The 12,146-nt window shown below is 48.3% G+C and overlaps 4 protein-coding genes across 4 annotated transcripts; all 4 read left to right on the forward strand.

Moving 5' to 3' along the window:
* Positions 1–287: 287 nt before the first annotated feature.
* On the forward strand, positions 288–1,244 carry PEX2_039610 (NmrA-like family protein; the record flags this gene model as incomplete). The annotated part of the gene is made up of 1 exon (XM_016741236.1): positions 288–1,244. One exon carries the CDS (start codon positions 288–290, stop codon positions 1,242–1,244), a length of 957 nt encoding a protein of 318 aa, XP_016596730.1.
* Positions 1,245–5,035: 3,791 nt separating this feature from the next.
* Positions 5,036–8,030, forward strand: PEX2_039620 (karyopherin beta; the record flags this gene model as incomplete). The annotated part of the gene is made up of 7 exons (XM_016741237.1): positions 5,036–5,134; positions 5,229–6,035; positions 6,107–6,732; positions 6,786–7,335; positions 7,395–7,632; positions 7,690–7,798; positions 7,850–8,030. 7 exons carry the CDS (start codon positions 5,036–5,038, stop codon positions 8,028–8,030), a joined length of 2,610 nt encoding a protein of 869 aa, XP_016596731.1.
* A 1,380-nt stretch (positions 8,031–9,410) lies between these two features.
* Positions 9,411–10,149, forward strand: PEX2_039630 (40S ribosomal protein uS8; the record flags this gene model as incomplete). The annotated part of the gene is made up of 3 exons (XM_016741238.1): positions 9,411–9,543; positions 9,826–9,895; positions 9,960–10,149. 3 exons carry the CDS (start codon positions 9,411–9,413, stop codon positions 10,147–10,149), a joined length of 393 nt encoding a protein of 130 aa, XP_016596732.1.
* A 364-nt stretch (positions 10,150–10,513) lies between these two features.
* PEX2_039640 (uncharacterized protein) lies at positions 10,514–11,809 on the forward strand (the record flags this gene model as incomplete). The annotated part of the gene is made up of 4 exons (XM_016741239.1): positions 10,514–10,549; positions 10,602–10,930; positions 11,067–11,657; positions 11,722–11,809. The coding sequence occupies 4 exons, from the start codon at positions 10,514–10,516 to the stop codon at positions 11,807–11,809; spliced, it is 1,044 nt and encodes a 347-aa protein (XP_016596733.1).
* Positions 11,810–12,146: the final 337 nt, after the last annotated feature.

Below are 12,146 nucleotides of genomic sequence, written 5' to 3' on the forward strand. Positions count from 1 at the left end.
ACCGGCCTCCCACCCGGTCTCCCACTAGTCTCCCACTTGCGTCATAGATAACACTGCTATGCCCAATTTACTAGCGTTTTGACTTCCAATTGTGTCTTTCTTTAGTAATCTACTAACTATTCCATGCATTATTATACACTGGGACATAATGCTCCACTGAAGGGAAATGTCTCAATTACCAAGACTGAGGACGAGTATAAATTCCCAACGAGTACCTGGATAGTCGACAAAGTTACAGCATATCTCATCTTACAATTTTATTAAACAAATATCTTTCTTGACTCACCATGGCTCCCACAATTCTCATCATCGGTGCCACAGGCAACACTGGCCAAGCCGTTGTTGAAACCCTGCCGAGGTTGCTTCAATCAAGCAAGGCTTTGTCTGAGCACCGTGTCATTGCTCTTACTCGTTCCTTGAAGAGTCCAGTTGCCCAAAAGCTTGCCAAATTGCCTGGAGTTGAAGTGATAGAACAAAACTGGGTTGAGATCACCTCTGACTGGCTCCGTGAACACCAAGTAGCCAGAGCATTCATTGCCTCACACAATGAACCGAATCACTTCGCTGAAGAGTCTACATTCCAGCTTGCTGCCTTGAACGCCGGTGTGAAATATGTCGTGCGAATTTCAACCACTGCTGCGAACGTCCGCCCGGATTGTGGCGCTTACTATCCCCGTGCACACTGGGCGATCGAAGCTCTCCTGGGCTCGCCCGAATTCGCCAACCTGCAGTGGACTTCACTCCAGCCCAACATCTTTACATCTTTCTACCTTTTCAGCGCTGTGGATTTTGTCAAGCAGTACCGCAAAACTGGAAAGCAAGGCACTCTCAAATTGATGGCGTCGAAGGATGCGCCTGTCGGTGTGATCGATCCTTCCGAGATTGGAGTCTTTGCTGCTCATCTCTTGTCTCAAGAAGATACCACTGTGCACAACAAGGCCAAGTATGTTCTTAGTGGACCAGAGGATATTACTGGAAAGCAGGTAGTGGACTTGATTGAACAGCACATCGGTACAAAGGTTGAAAATGTCAGCTATCAAGACATGTCATTCCTTGACCAGATGTACGAGTACCAGTATGCGCCAAAAGGTCAATCAAAAAACGTGATCTACTCTGTCAAATACGCCCCGGTGACCGCGTGGGAAGGAAAATGCACAGCTTCTACCACGAGCAAGACAGTATTGGAGATCGCTGCACCCAAGATTACACCTGCTGAGGTGTTGAAAAGCCTTTTGGAGGAGTAAGGGACTGAGTGAATGGTATATGATTCATCGGCCGGTGTCAAATAATCTACTTCTTCTTCCATCCTAACAATACGAAATATTTATTACTTCTTTTTTCATAGCTTTTGCCAGCTCATATTGGGAAAATCCTCAAAGACCATGTAATTCTACGTAGTTCAAGAAGAAAATTCAAAAGGTTCTATCCAGGGCTATGGTGGGCTATGTGTTTTACTATGGCGCTATGAGTGAATATGACTTCTTTTCAGTCGCCGTAGGGAAGCCAAGATCCACCAGGGACTTTTTAGCGACTTATTAGATATCCTCTTCAAGCTTAAATCATAACTTGATTGACAACGATCGCGAAATTGCTTTTCAAAAAGTTCTAATCCCAAAGTAATTTCACTCTGCCCCCTCATTCTCCACAGCGGGAAGTTCCACGACGCTAACGAGCCACCCGCTCGATACCCGAAAGTAAAATAATACGATCTAGTCGCCATAGCGTGAAGCGAGACCTTCCCATTGCCGGGGAGGGGGGGGATAACAGTAACTTGAGCAGTGGAGTTGTTCCCTGGGTTCATCGGCTGGTTTTACAAAATCAGACCGAGTTTGTGATATCACAGCGGTTAAAGGGATGAAAATGGCGCAAAGGCTAGATGAATAGCTGCATGCATACTCCAATTAGTCACGATTTGATTCAGCGATGGCTTCGTGGGACCTCTGGGGGCGAAATATCCGGGGCCGTACATCGCTGGATCATAGGCTCCTTTCTCGCAAAAAGGCCCACGACATGTGGCCTCTCCACCTGGCACCAATTATACTGTTCTTATTAAAATTTATGAAGTAGGGAATTGGTAAAATAGGGTCTGGGGTGAACATGTGTTGTCTTTCTTCGAGCTTATTACCGTTCACCGCGAAAAGACTTGATCGAGCATTAAGCGCCGATTTTCTTAGTCTCGGGCTCTTTGTGGGAGGTCTTGGAGTATTATCTATCTCATATGTCAATTTTCCGCACTTTGTCCATAGAGGAATATCTCTACGGACTTCTTGGTCTGTATATATCGTGACCCTTTTTCGATTACGCTCGTATATATCTCCGTTAAAAAAGTTTGCGCTGTTGTAAGTACTGATACTCGTGGGTTGGATTGCTTTCGCGGTTAATGTGACTTTTACATCAAGTAAAATTTGCATTTCTGTAGGACCGTGGGAGATCTATATTGTTCGCAAATTCGCAGGACCGTTGATATTTGGTGCCTAATCTAAGTGCTTGAAGTCAAGATATTATGCTCAAGTGTCAATGCAGTCCAAATTCCGTTCAATGCATCACTCGCACGACATAACGGATCACCGGAAGTGCCGCAAGGCATGGGGCCGTGATTTTAGCATCAAAGATGGGTAGATTAGTGTCGGAACTCAAGTCTTTTTCATACAACTTTACTAATAACTAGATCTAGCTCTGACGACCCATGAGCCACGTGTTAAGGATAAGGTAGACGAGGTTGCTTCTTATATTGAAAGTAGTCTAGGTTAATCTATGGATGCTAGTGTATTGCCCATGTTTCTCAGTTTTGATACCATGGGAAATGTTGGGTTCGGAAAAGAGTTTAACAACCTAGCTATAGGCATCGAACACCCGGCGATCGAACGCGTTCATGACCACATAAATATTCTCGGAACACTGGGTCATATTCCATCACTTTTGAACCTTGCCAGCCGTATCCCAGGAGCGACGTCTGGGTATCCCAATTTCTTTCGGTGGAGTGGAGATGAAATTGAGCGAGAAAAAAAGGTACGCAAGTTCATCTCTGCACACGTAATTATCATGATACTTATGTATACAGGATTTGGATATGGACAAAAGCCCACAGGATATTGTCTCGTGGCCATTGAAAGCCTATATCGAGAAGGATATCTGCTGCCCCGGCTGGGGCTGCTCTTCACGAGGATTCACGAGTGGTTATAGTTGCTAGCGATAAGACTACAGCAACTACTTTGGCATCTGTGTTTTCCAATTTGACCAAGAATCCCGTAATACTATAGGAGCTATAGCGCCACCTGGATGAAGTCATGCTAGGAAGGTCAAATGGTTGGTCATCCGAGAAAGTCTAGATTGTCACTTACCTCGACGATATCATACAAGAAATATCTCGCCTACGATATGCAGTAATAACGGGTAGATATCGCGTTACCACAGCCAAGGGAATCCATATTGATAAATTGTACATTCCCGAGGATATCAATGTTTTCGTTCCAGCGCAATTGATTCAGATGACAAAAGGTACTACACCGATGCCAAACAATTTGTACCAGAACGATGGAACGAGAAGAGAGAAATGTGCTCTGAAGGCGCCCCTATCTTCCTATTTATACTTGGTAAATATTGCCCCACGAATGCAAGTTTCACACTTAGTTGACGTCCCTAATCCATTCCTCCAGGAGCCTACAGCTGCCCGGGAAGAACTTGGCCATGGTGAGTCTTCGCATTTCGCTTTCCACTTAACACAGTTGTTTTATATCCAATTCGGCCGATGGGAATAGAACGCCATTTGAAACCGAGACCCTAAGATGCTTTCACCACCACGCTTGTCCCATTACAAATCCAATTCCAGCCGCGCTAACATGATGCCGGCAACGGCAGACAGCCTGGGAAACAAATGTAGTGGAAAAGATATTTAATCAATAAACATAAGATTATCCAAAAATAAATGTTGAGGCCTGATAGTGGTGTGATTCGAGATATGCTTTCGAATACCCCCTCGCTGTATTGGATAACGTCTGTTTTCTTATAGAAAGATATGGAAGACTAGTCGCCCACGTATTGTCCTTGACGACCTAGAACCTGAAGAATTTGGGTGTTTGACTCATACAGCTCAAAATGATACAGTGGAAGTTATCTGTAATAATACTTAGATGTCTTTTCTAATATTTCGTCTTCTCGGTGTCATAACTTGCTAATTCTAACAAGACAATGAATGGTAACTAGCACGGAGTACATCTACTCTAATATGTACAATGTACGAAGACGACAAAAAGCGTAAACCGTACACAGGACTGTTCTATGCACTACTAGGGACAAGCTAGAATCTTTTTCTGCATGCATATGTCTGTAGTTAAGTCTCGATACAGTTGAGACACTCAAAGTGGGAAACCAGATGAAGATTAACAATTTGCATCGCGCTCGACACTGATTATATTCCCCTAGCTGCAAAAGTGCAGAGAAGAAGAGAGATCTAGAGCGGGAAATCTCTGAAAATTGAGCGCGTCAAAATAGGAGGATGTTCTCAGACCCATCACTTTTTTGTAGCAAAAGTCCTTGGCTGAGCAAGGGAGGAGTGTTGCCTGAGGCAAAAATATCACGTGTGCCTGACTAACCCCCGCACAGGGGCCAATCAGAGGGCGAGCCCCGTAGAACCTCACTCATTGTGGTCTTTCTTGCTTCGAATCTTTGTTTTAGTCTCTTCACATATCTTGCACTTCTACAGGTATTCCCATCTTCTCCAGACCTTTCTACCTAATTACTTTGTGTTGAAATCTGGGCGTGCACTCAAGGCACCTTTTCCTCTCTGTGCCTCTTGTCGCGGAAAGACCTAGTGCATGCCGCCTCGTCATATCCACAAAAACACCCGTCCCTTCTTCCCACTCTTCCACAGGAAATCCTCTTCCACCACTGCTTCTATTGTGGTGATCACCGAGTGTCGAACCCTTTGATTGATCCGGGTCCAGAGGGGTTTTCAAGTCTTTTTTCTAATCTTTTCTCCACCTCTTTTTTCCTTCTTTTTTCTCTTCCCCCCACATCCTTCATTTCTTTGCACATCATGGACGCCCGTCAGGTGTTGCAGAGTACCCTCGCGCCAGATGCGGCCGAGCGTAGCAATGCCGAACAGCAACTCGCCCACGCGGCGGAGGTTGACTTCGTATGTATCTCCCCTCATCCCCCCCTTCGTCCTGCCACGAGTCATAAAAGATTTCCCTAGGATCCTGAATGCTGATACTTCTGTCGCCCGATAGGCTGCCTACCTTATCACCCTCGGCCAGGAACTAGCCAACGAGAGCAGCCCCGCTCACATCCGTGTTGCTGCCGGTATCGCTTTGAAGAACGCTTTCACTTTCCGGGATCAAGCCAAGTTGCGCGAGGTGCAGCTCCGATGGGCTCAGAGCATCAACGCCGAGACTAAGACACAGGTCAAAGAGCTTGCGCTCAAGACCCTGCAGTCACCCGATGCTCGCGCTGGAAATGCCGCCGCCACACTGATTGTTTCCATCGCCGCCATCGAGTTGCCGCGTGGTGAGTGGCCCGAGTTGATGGGCATTCTTGTCCAAAATGTTGCCAGTGGAAACGACGCTCTGAAGCAGTCCTCTCTCACTGCCATCGGTTACATTTGCGAGTCGCAAGATCCCGATCTCCGCGCCAGTCTGACACAACACTCCAATGCTATCCTTACTGCGGTAGTCCAGGGTGCTCGGCGCGAGGAGCCGAACATGGATGTCCGTTACGCTGCTATCGCCGCTCTCAGCGATGCTGTCGATTTCGTGCGAACCAACATGGACAACGAGGGAGAGCGCAATTACATTATGCAGGTCGTCTGCGAAGCCACCCAGGCCGATGAGGTCCGTGTGCAGGCTGCTGCATTCGGCTGCTTGAACCGCATCATGGGATCCTACTACGAGAAGATGCGCTTCTACATGGAGAAGGCTCTATTTGGCCTGAGCATCATGGGCATGAAGAGTGAGGAGGAAGAAGTCTCTAAGCTGGCTATTGAGTTCTGGTGTACCGTATGCGAGGAGGAGATTGCCATCGAGGATGACAACGCTGAGGTGTGTATCAAGCGCACGAGACCGAGAGATCGAGTGACTTTGGCCATGTACTGACATTATGTTTCCTATAGGCTCAGCAAGAGGGTGTTGAGGCTCGTCCTTTCTTCGGATTTGCTCGCGTCGCTACCCGCGAGGTTGTTCCCGTTCTGCTGCAATCTATGTGCCGACAGGACGAGGATGCTGATGATAATGAGTACAATGTCTCCCGTGCTGCCTACCAGGCTATGCAGCTTTACGCTCAGTGTGTGCAGGGTGATGTCATTCAGCCCGTCGTGACCTTTGTCGAGGAGAACATCCGCAACGAGGACTGGCACCGTCGTGATGCCGCCGTCGCTGCCTTCGGCGCTATCATGGAAGGCCCCGAGCCCGAGGTTCTGGAGCCCCTAATCAAACAGGCCTTGTCTGTTTTGCTTGGCATGATGGAGGATAGCTCCATCTCTGTCCGGGACTCCACCGCCTACGCGCTGGGTCGCGTGTGCGACTGCTGCCCCGAGGTTCTCGATCCCGAGGTTCACCTCCAGCCGCTTATCTCTTGCCTCTTCAACGGTCTCGCCAACTCCCCCAAGATTGCCAGCTCCTGCTGCTGGGCTCTTATGAACGTCGCAGACCGATTTGCTGGTGACGATGGCTCGCAGACCAACCCTCTGTCGAAGCACTTTGAGGACAGTGTGAAGTCCCTATTGACTGTGACTGAACGGTATGTTCCCTGACTGATATCCTCTGGGTTCCTTTGATCTAACACCCGTGCAGACAAGACGCCGATAACCAGCTCCGTACCGCCGGCTACGAAGTTCTCAACTCCTTTGTTATGAACTCTGCCAATGACAGCCTGCCTATGGTTGCAACTCTCTCAGATGTTATTATCCAGCGTCTTGAGCACACTGTTCCCATGCAGCAGCAGGTCGTTAGCGCCGAGGACCGTATTCTCCTCGAGGAGATGCAGACTAGCTTGATCAGTGTCATTCTGGCTATCGTCCAGCGCTTTGAGGCCGAGATCAAGCCTCAAGCCGATCGTATCATGAGCGTGCTGCTTCAGGTCCTGACTACCCTTGGCGCCAAGTCGAGCGTGCCGGATGTCATCTTTGCCACCGTTGGTGCTATTGCCAGTGCTCTTGAGGACGATTTCATCAAGTACATGGAATCATTCAGCCCATTCCTGTATAACGCACTGGGCAACCAGGAAGAGCCCGGTCTCTGCTCTATGGCTATCGGATTGGTCAGCGACATTGCTCGTGCTTTGAACGAGAAGGTCCAGCCTTACTGCGACACCTTCATGAACCTCCTACTCAAGACTCTACAGGTGAGTTTGTTTCTCTCACCTATACCGCGGTTGATGTTCAATGCTAATCTCTCAAACAGACTTCCACCAACCAGCTCAAGCCTGCGATTCTTGAGACCTTTGGTGATATCGCTCAGGCCATCGGAACCAACTTCGATACGTACCTGGCAGTTGTTGGCCAGGTTCTCCAGCAAGCCTCTAGCGTGACCACCAGCTCCGACCTCCCATACGACATGGTGGACTACATTGTTTCTCTCCGTGAAGGCATCATGGATGCTTGGGGTGGTATTCTTCTGTCCTACAAGGGCACCTCTTCGAGTATGTTGCTCTTCACTCTTACACAGATACGATATCAGCATGCTAATTAGATCATAGTCACCCAACTGCAACCTTTCATCGAGTCTATCTTCCAGCTCCTTCACATTATCTCCCAAGAGAGCAACCGCAGCGAAGGTCTGATGCGGTCTGCCATGGGTGTTATTGGGTAGGTCTTGGCAGCTTCTAGTCTGGATTGCATATACTAACTGTACACTAGTGATCTTGCTGATGCCTTCCCCAACGGCGAGCTCGCTGCCTACTTCCGCAACGACTGGGTCACCTCTCTTGTGAGAGAGACTCGCACAACCAGACAGTACAGCGAACGCACAATTGAGACTGCCCGCTGGACCCGTGAGCAGGTCAAGCGCCAGATCAACATGGGTGCTGGTATGGCGTAAAGCCATCACTATGTCCCACCCGGTTGATTACCAGTGCTACTGGCCCGATTCCGTCTTCCCAAGCATCTGCCACTCACATCGGGCCTGTTGGCTTCAATGCCACAGGTCTTAGGGCTGCTTGAGCCCACACCCAATTGGTGCTCCTGATGTGTGCAAGGTAGCTGTCCCGTTCTCGACGTTATCGAACCCGGGCGCTTGGCTGATAGCCTCAAATCCCTCTTCCTTTTATTCCCCAGCACAGGATTCTTCTCCCATCACTCCCTTTGGTCATGAACTCCGTTCCCCAAAACCCTTTGCTGGTGCTCAATTCCCTGATGACACACGTTCGAATGAGTTACCCTTCCCAATTCCTGTATGGCCCTGTCTGAGTTTCCTTTTCTTCTTGATACAACCATTTTCACCTTTCCCAATCCCCCTCCTATGTTGTTTTTAATTAGACAAGACCCCCTCCCCCTTCCTCGCATCTTATAGCATTGCGACTCATGTAGCCCAAGAATTCATGTACCCCCCTCACCCTCTACTGTGCTCCCCATTCATGTATCCCTTCCCCTCATGTCACCCCCTCCAGAAAAGAGTCATTGTCATGAAAAAGCTGTCCCTGATTTCGTCTCCCTTCCTCGTATACGCCGATATTTGCCCACAACCATCCTATCACGGTGTCCATGTATAGAACCATCCATCTGAATCTTGCCCACGGATGGAATAAGTGAATGGGGTGCTAATGAATTAGTAGTAGTAGAAGTAAAGACTTTTGTATCAATATTTGTGTTGAAGTTTTAATGGTGATTTTTGCTTTATCTTTCGAGATCTCTTTGTGTTGCTGCGATGCTTGGTATTGTGTAGGTACAGTCCTGGAGGTCCAGGTACATTGTACATTGTAACTAGTTAGTTACAGATGTAGAAAATACTAATGCCTTGTCAAGGTAAGGCACCAATCTGACAACCGTTATCGCCACGTGACCCTAACGATAAGGGCTATTCTGCACCCAAACCCTACCCGCGCACCACCCGAAAACCAAACTTTCACTGATCGTCGTTTTCTTCCGCTTCATCCATCGACGACCATCTCTCGAGGTATGTGCTATGCCCTCCCCCAAAAACAGCCTCTCAGCTAGTCTGGGGATGCAATCATCTTGTCTAGATTGCTTCCATATGAGAATTATAGATAATTCTCAGGAATCGTGATCCAGGAAGCCAAGATGATACGCATCTCCCAACTCGGCACGGGCTGAAGAACTCCTTGCAATGCAAAAAAGGGGCACTCTTTGCGCTCGAAGACTAGTGGTGGCTGACTTGAACCGCCTTCGTGAAACAGATACCTCATAATCTTTACTTTTAAACGTTACGATTTGAGAATCTCGATTCTACTAAACCGCCAAAATGGTCAAGACCTCCGTCCTCAACGATGCGCTTAACGCCATGAACAACGCCGAGAAGGCTGGCAAGCGCCAGGTCCTCATCCGTCCTTCCTCCAAGGTCATCGTCAAGTTCCTTGCTGTCATGCAGAAGCACGGTACGTGAATTTTGAAAATTTCTTTTTTGCCTTTTTATCCTCTTTCATTGTCGCGTTCTTTTTTTCAATTGCTTTTTCCACTCCCTGTTTTGAGAATATTTGTCCCACCCATTCGGGCTGATAACTAGGCGGCCGGTCTCAAACAACCTACGACGTCTGCCTTTTAAGTGTCCGATATATTAATTTGCGAAGATCTTACACGTTTCCAAAGCGCTGTTATGGCTTTTTCAGTATTTGACGACTTTTAAATCTTCACAACATACTGACTCTTTTTTCTTTCAGGTTACATTGGCGAGTTCGAGGAGGTCGATGACCACCGCTCCGGCAAGATTGTCATCCAGCTCAACGGCCGGTACGTATTCACAACTACATCCACCAGTCTCAATGGTACATGAAACTAACGTTCATACCTCCAGTCTCAACAAGTGTGGTGTCATCAACCCCCGCTACCCCGTCCAGCTCCGTGACCTCGAGAAGTGGGCTACCCAGCTCCTTCCCTCCCGTCAGTTCGGTTACGTTGTCCTGACCACCTCCGCTGGTATCATGGACCATGAGGAGGCTCGCCGCAAGCACGTTGCTGGCAAGCTCCTCGGCTTCTTCTACTAGATGGAGTCGTTCTAAAAAAGAATTGAGAAAAGTTCTTGCTTTGACTGGTTATGCATAGCGTTGGTTTTACTGGGCCGGGCCCTGGAATGTAATCTGGACTTTGTAGCTGTGAACAAAATATCTCCTGTTCCGCACTTTTGATGGTTTGCAGAGTACATGGTTCGCTCGTATATCAATGCTAGATGATTCCAGTCTGCAATGCTTGTGCCATCCTCTGCCTTTTCATCCTCATATGTCGTAAGCAAGCCCGGACCGAGGCACGCTTTCACCGCCCTCGGCGTACCTGTATTCTGCCCTCCCCCCGCAACAACAACGGCCAGGCCAGTATCAGTACGTAGTTGAACAACGAAAGTATTCATACGCCATGCCTTTGGATACGATATATCTGACTCGCCATGGGGTATGTACTCTATATACTTATTAATATGGGCTTGTAGACCTAACCATAACAGCACCGCCTCAACTGGACCATTGACTTCCGGACGGGCGCATACAAGTCCCAATTCCCCACGCCGACAGGAAACCCAGCAGACCCCGCGCTGACCTCGCACGGTGTGCACCAGTCACACGAACTGGCGGTGCACATAATCGACCCCGAATTTCACCCTAAGCCGTTCCGTGTCTACTCGAGTCCCTTCTACCGCTGCCTCCAAACAATCCAGCCATCTGTTGAAAAGCTGAAGAGAATATCAACCGAATCTGGAAAGAGCCAGCACAATGGCCAGATTGGGTCAATTGATCGGCATGCGGAGTTTGATGTACGAATTGAAAATGGGCTAGGGTACGTAGTATACCTCTCCTCAAACTTGAACTTCCTTCTACCCTACCCAATCAACACAACCATTTCGCTTTATCGTTCCGAACAAAAGAAGTACTTTACAAGTACCATATCATCAGCAAAGCTAATTGGAATCCAGAGAATGGTTCGGTGCGACAGACTTCTTCGACCACCCGGCCCACCCAACCCTCCAAATAATGTCCACCCACTTCCCAACCCTCCTCCCAGAAGCCAGCCAAATCTACAAGCCCCTGCTCATCCCTTCAAGACGCGGCGAAACAATTACGCAGCTCCACAACCGTGTAGCAACAACCCTGGAAGGCATAATCGCCGACATCGACGCAGAAGTCTCTGCCCTGGAAGCAGATCTACCACCAGACCAAAGAACCAGCAAGTCTGTGCTAATCTGCGCGCATGCTGCGCCGCTCATTGCTATGGGACGAGCTCTTACCGGCCACATGCCAGATGATAGTTCCGAAGAGGACTTTAATGTTTTCACAGCTGGTTTGAGTACTTTTAAGAGGAGGGGGACTTCTTCTACTGCTAGTACTATACAGAGCGGTGATCAGGAAGAATGCTCGAGTCAGAAGCCGCTTGCCGAGGGTACGACGTTCATTCGTGCGTCGGGGTCCCCGCCGCAGTGGAAGAATGGGCGCGGTGTTGGGGGTGGATGGGATTGTTTGGCGAATGGAGACTGTAGCTTTTTGAGTGGTGGTGCCGAGCGTGGATGGTGAGTGGATCCCTTTCTTTTTCCTTTTGGTCTCGAGAGAAGTTACTGATATAGACTTCGGCAGGCACTTTGATGGCGAGGAATCCTTTAATACAGGCCCTATGGCTCCGCCTTCTGAGCCACCTGCGAATGCAGGTGCCACGAAGTTGTGAGTTGATGGTTTGCGCAATTTACCGGGGCAATGGTTTGTGATGAATAGAACGAAGACATCATTACATATTTCTGAGATTATCAATTATCGGTGGCTCTGAAACAATGACTACAAAGCGATATAGACAACTGCCTTGAACAAGGGTTTGATCGCTCTAGTAACCTGATTTCATGGAGAATATGGATTGTTGTGGGTATCACTTTGGCCCATATTGAGTTCAATTACAGAAACTAGATAAAAGACGCTACCGCTAATAAAGATATGGATATGAAAAGCAAATGTACCTCCCGGTATAGATCTGTTCTCTGCTGGACTCTGTCCAGACTGTGCATGCGCAT

The sequence above is a fragment of the Penicillium expansum genome (genome assembly GCF_000769745.1).
Source record: "Penicillium expansum strain MD-8 chromosome Unknown contig127, whole genome shotgun sequence".
Classification (NCBI taxonomy): Eukaryota; Fungi; Ascomycota; class Eurotiomycetes; order Eurotiales; family Aspergillaceae; genus Penicillium; species Penicillium expansum.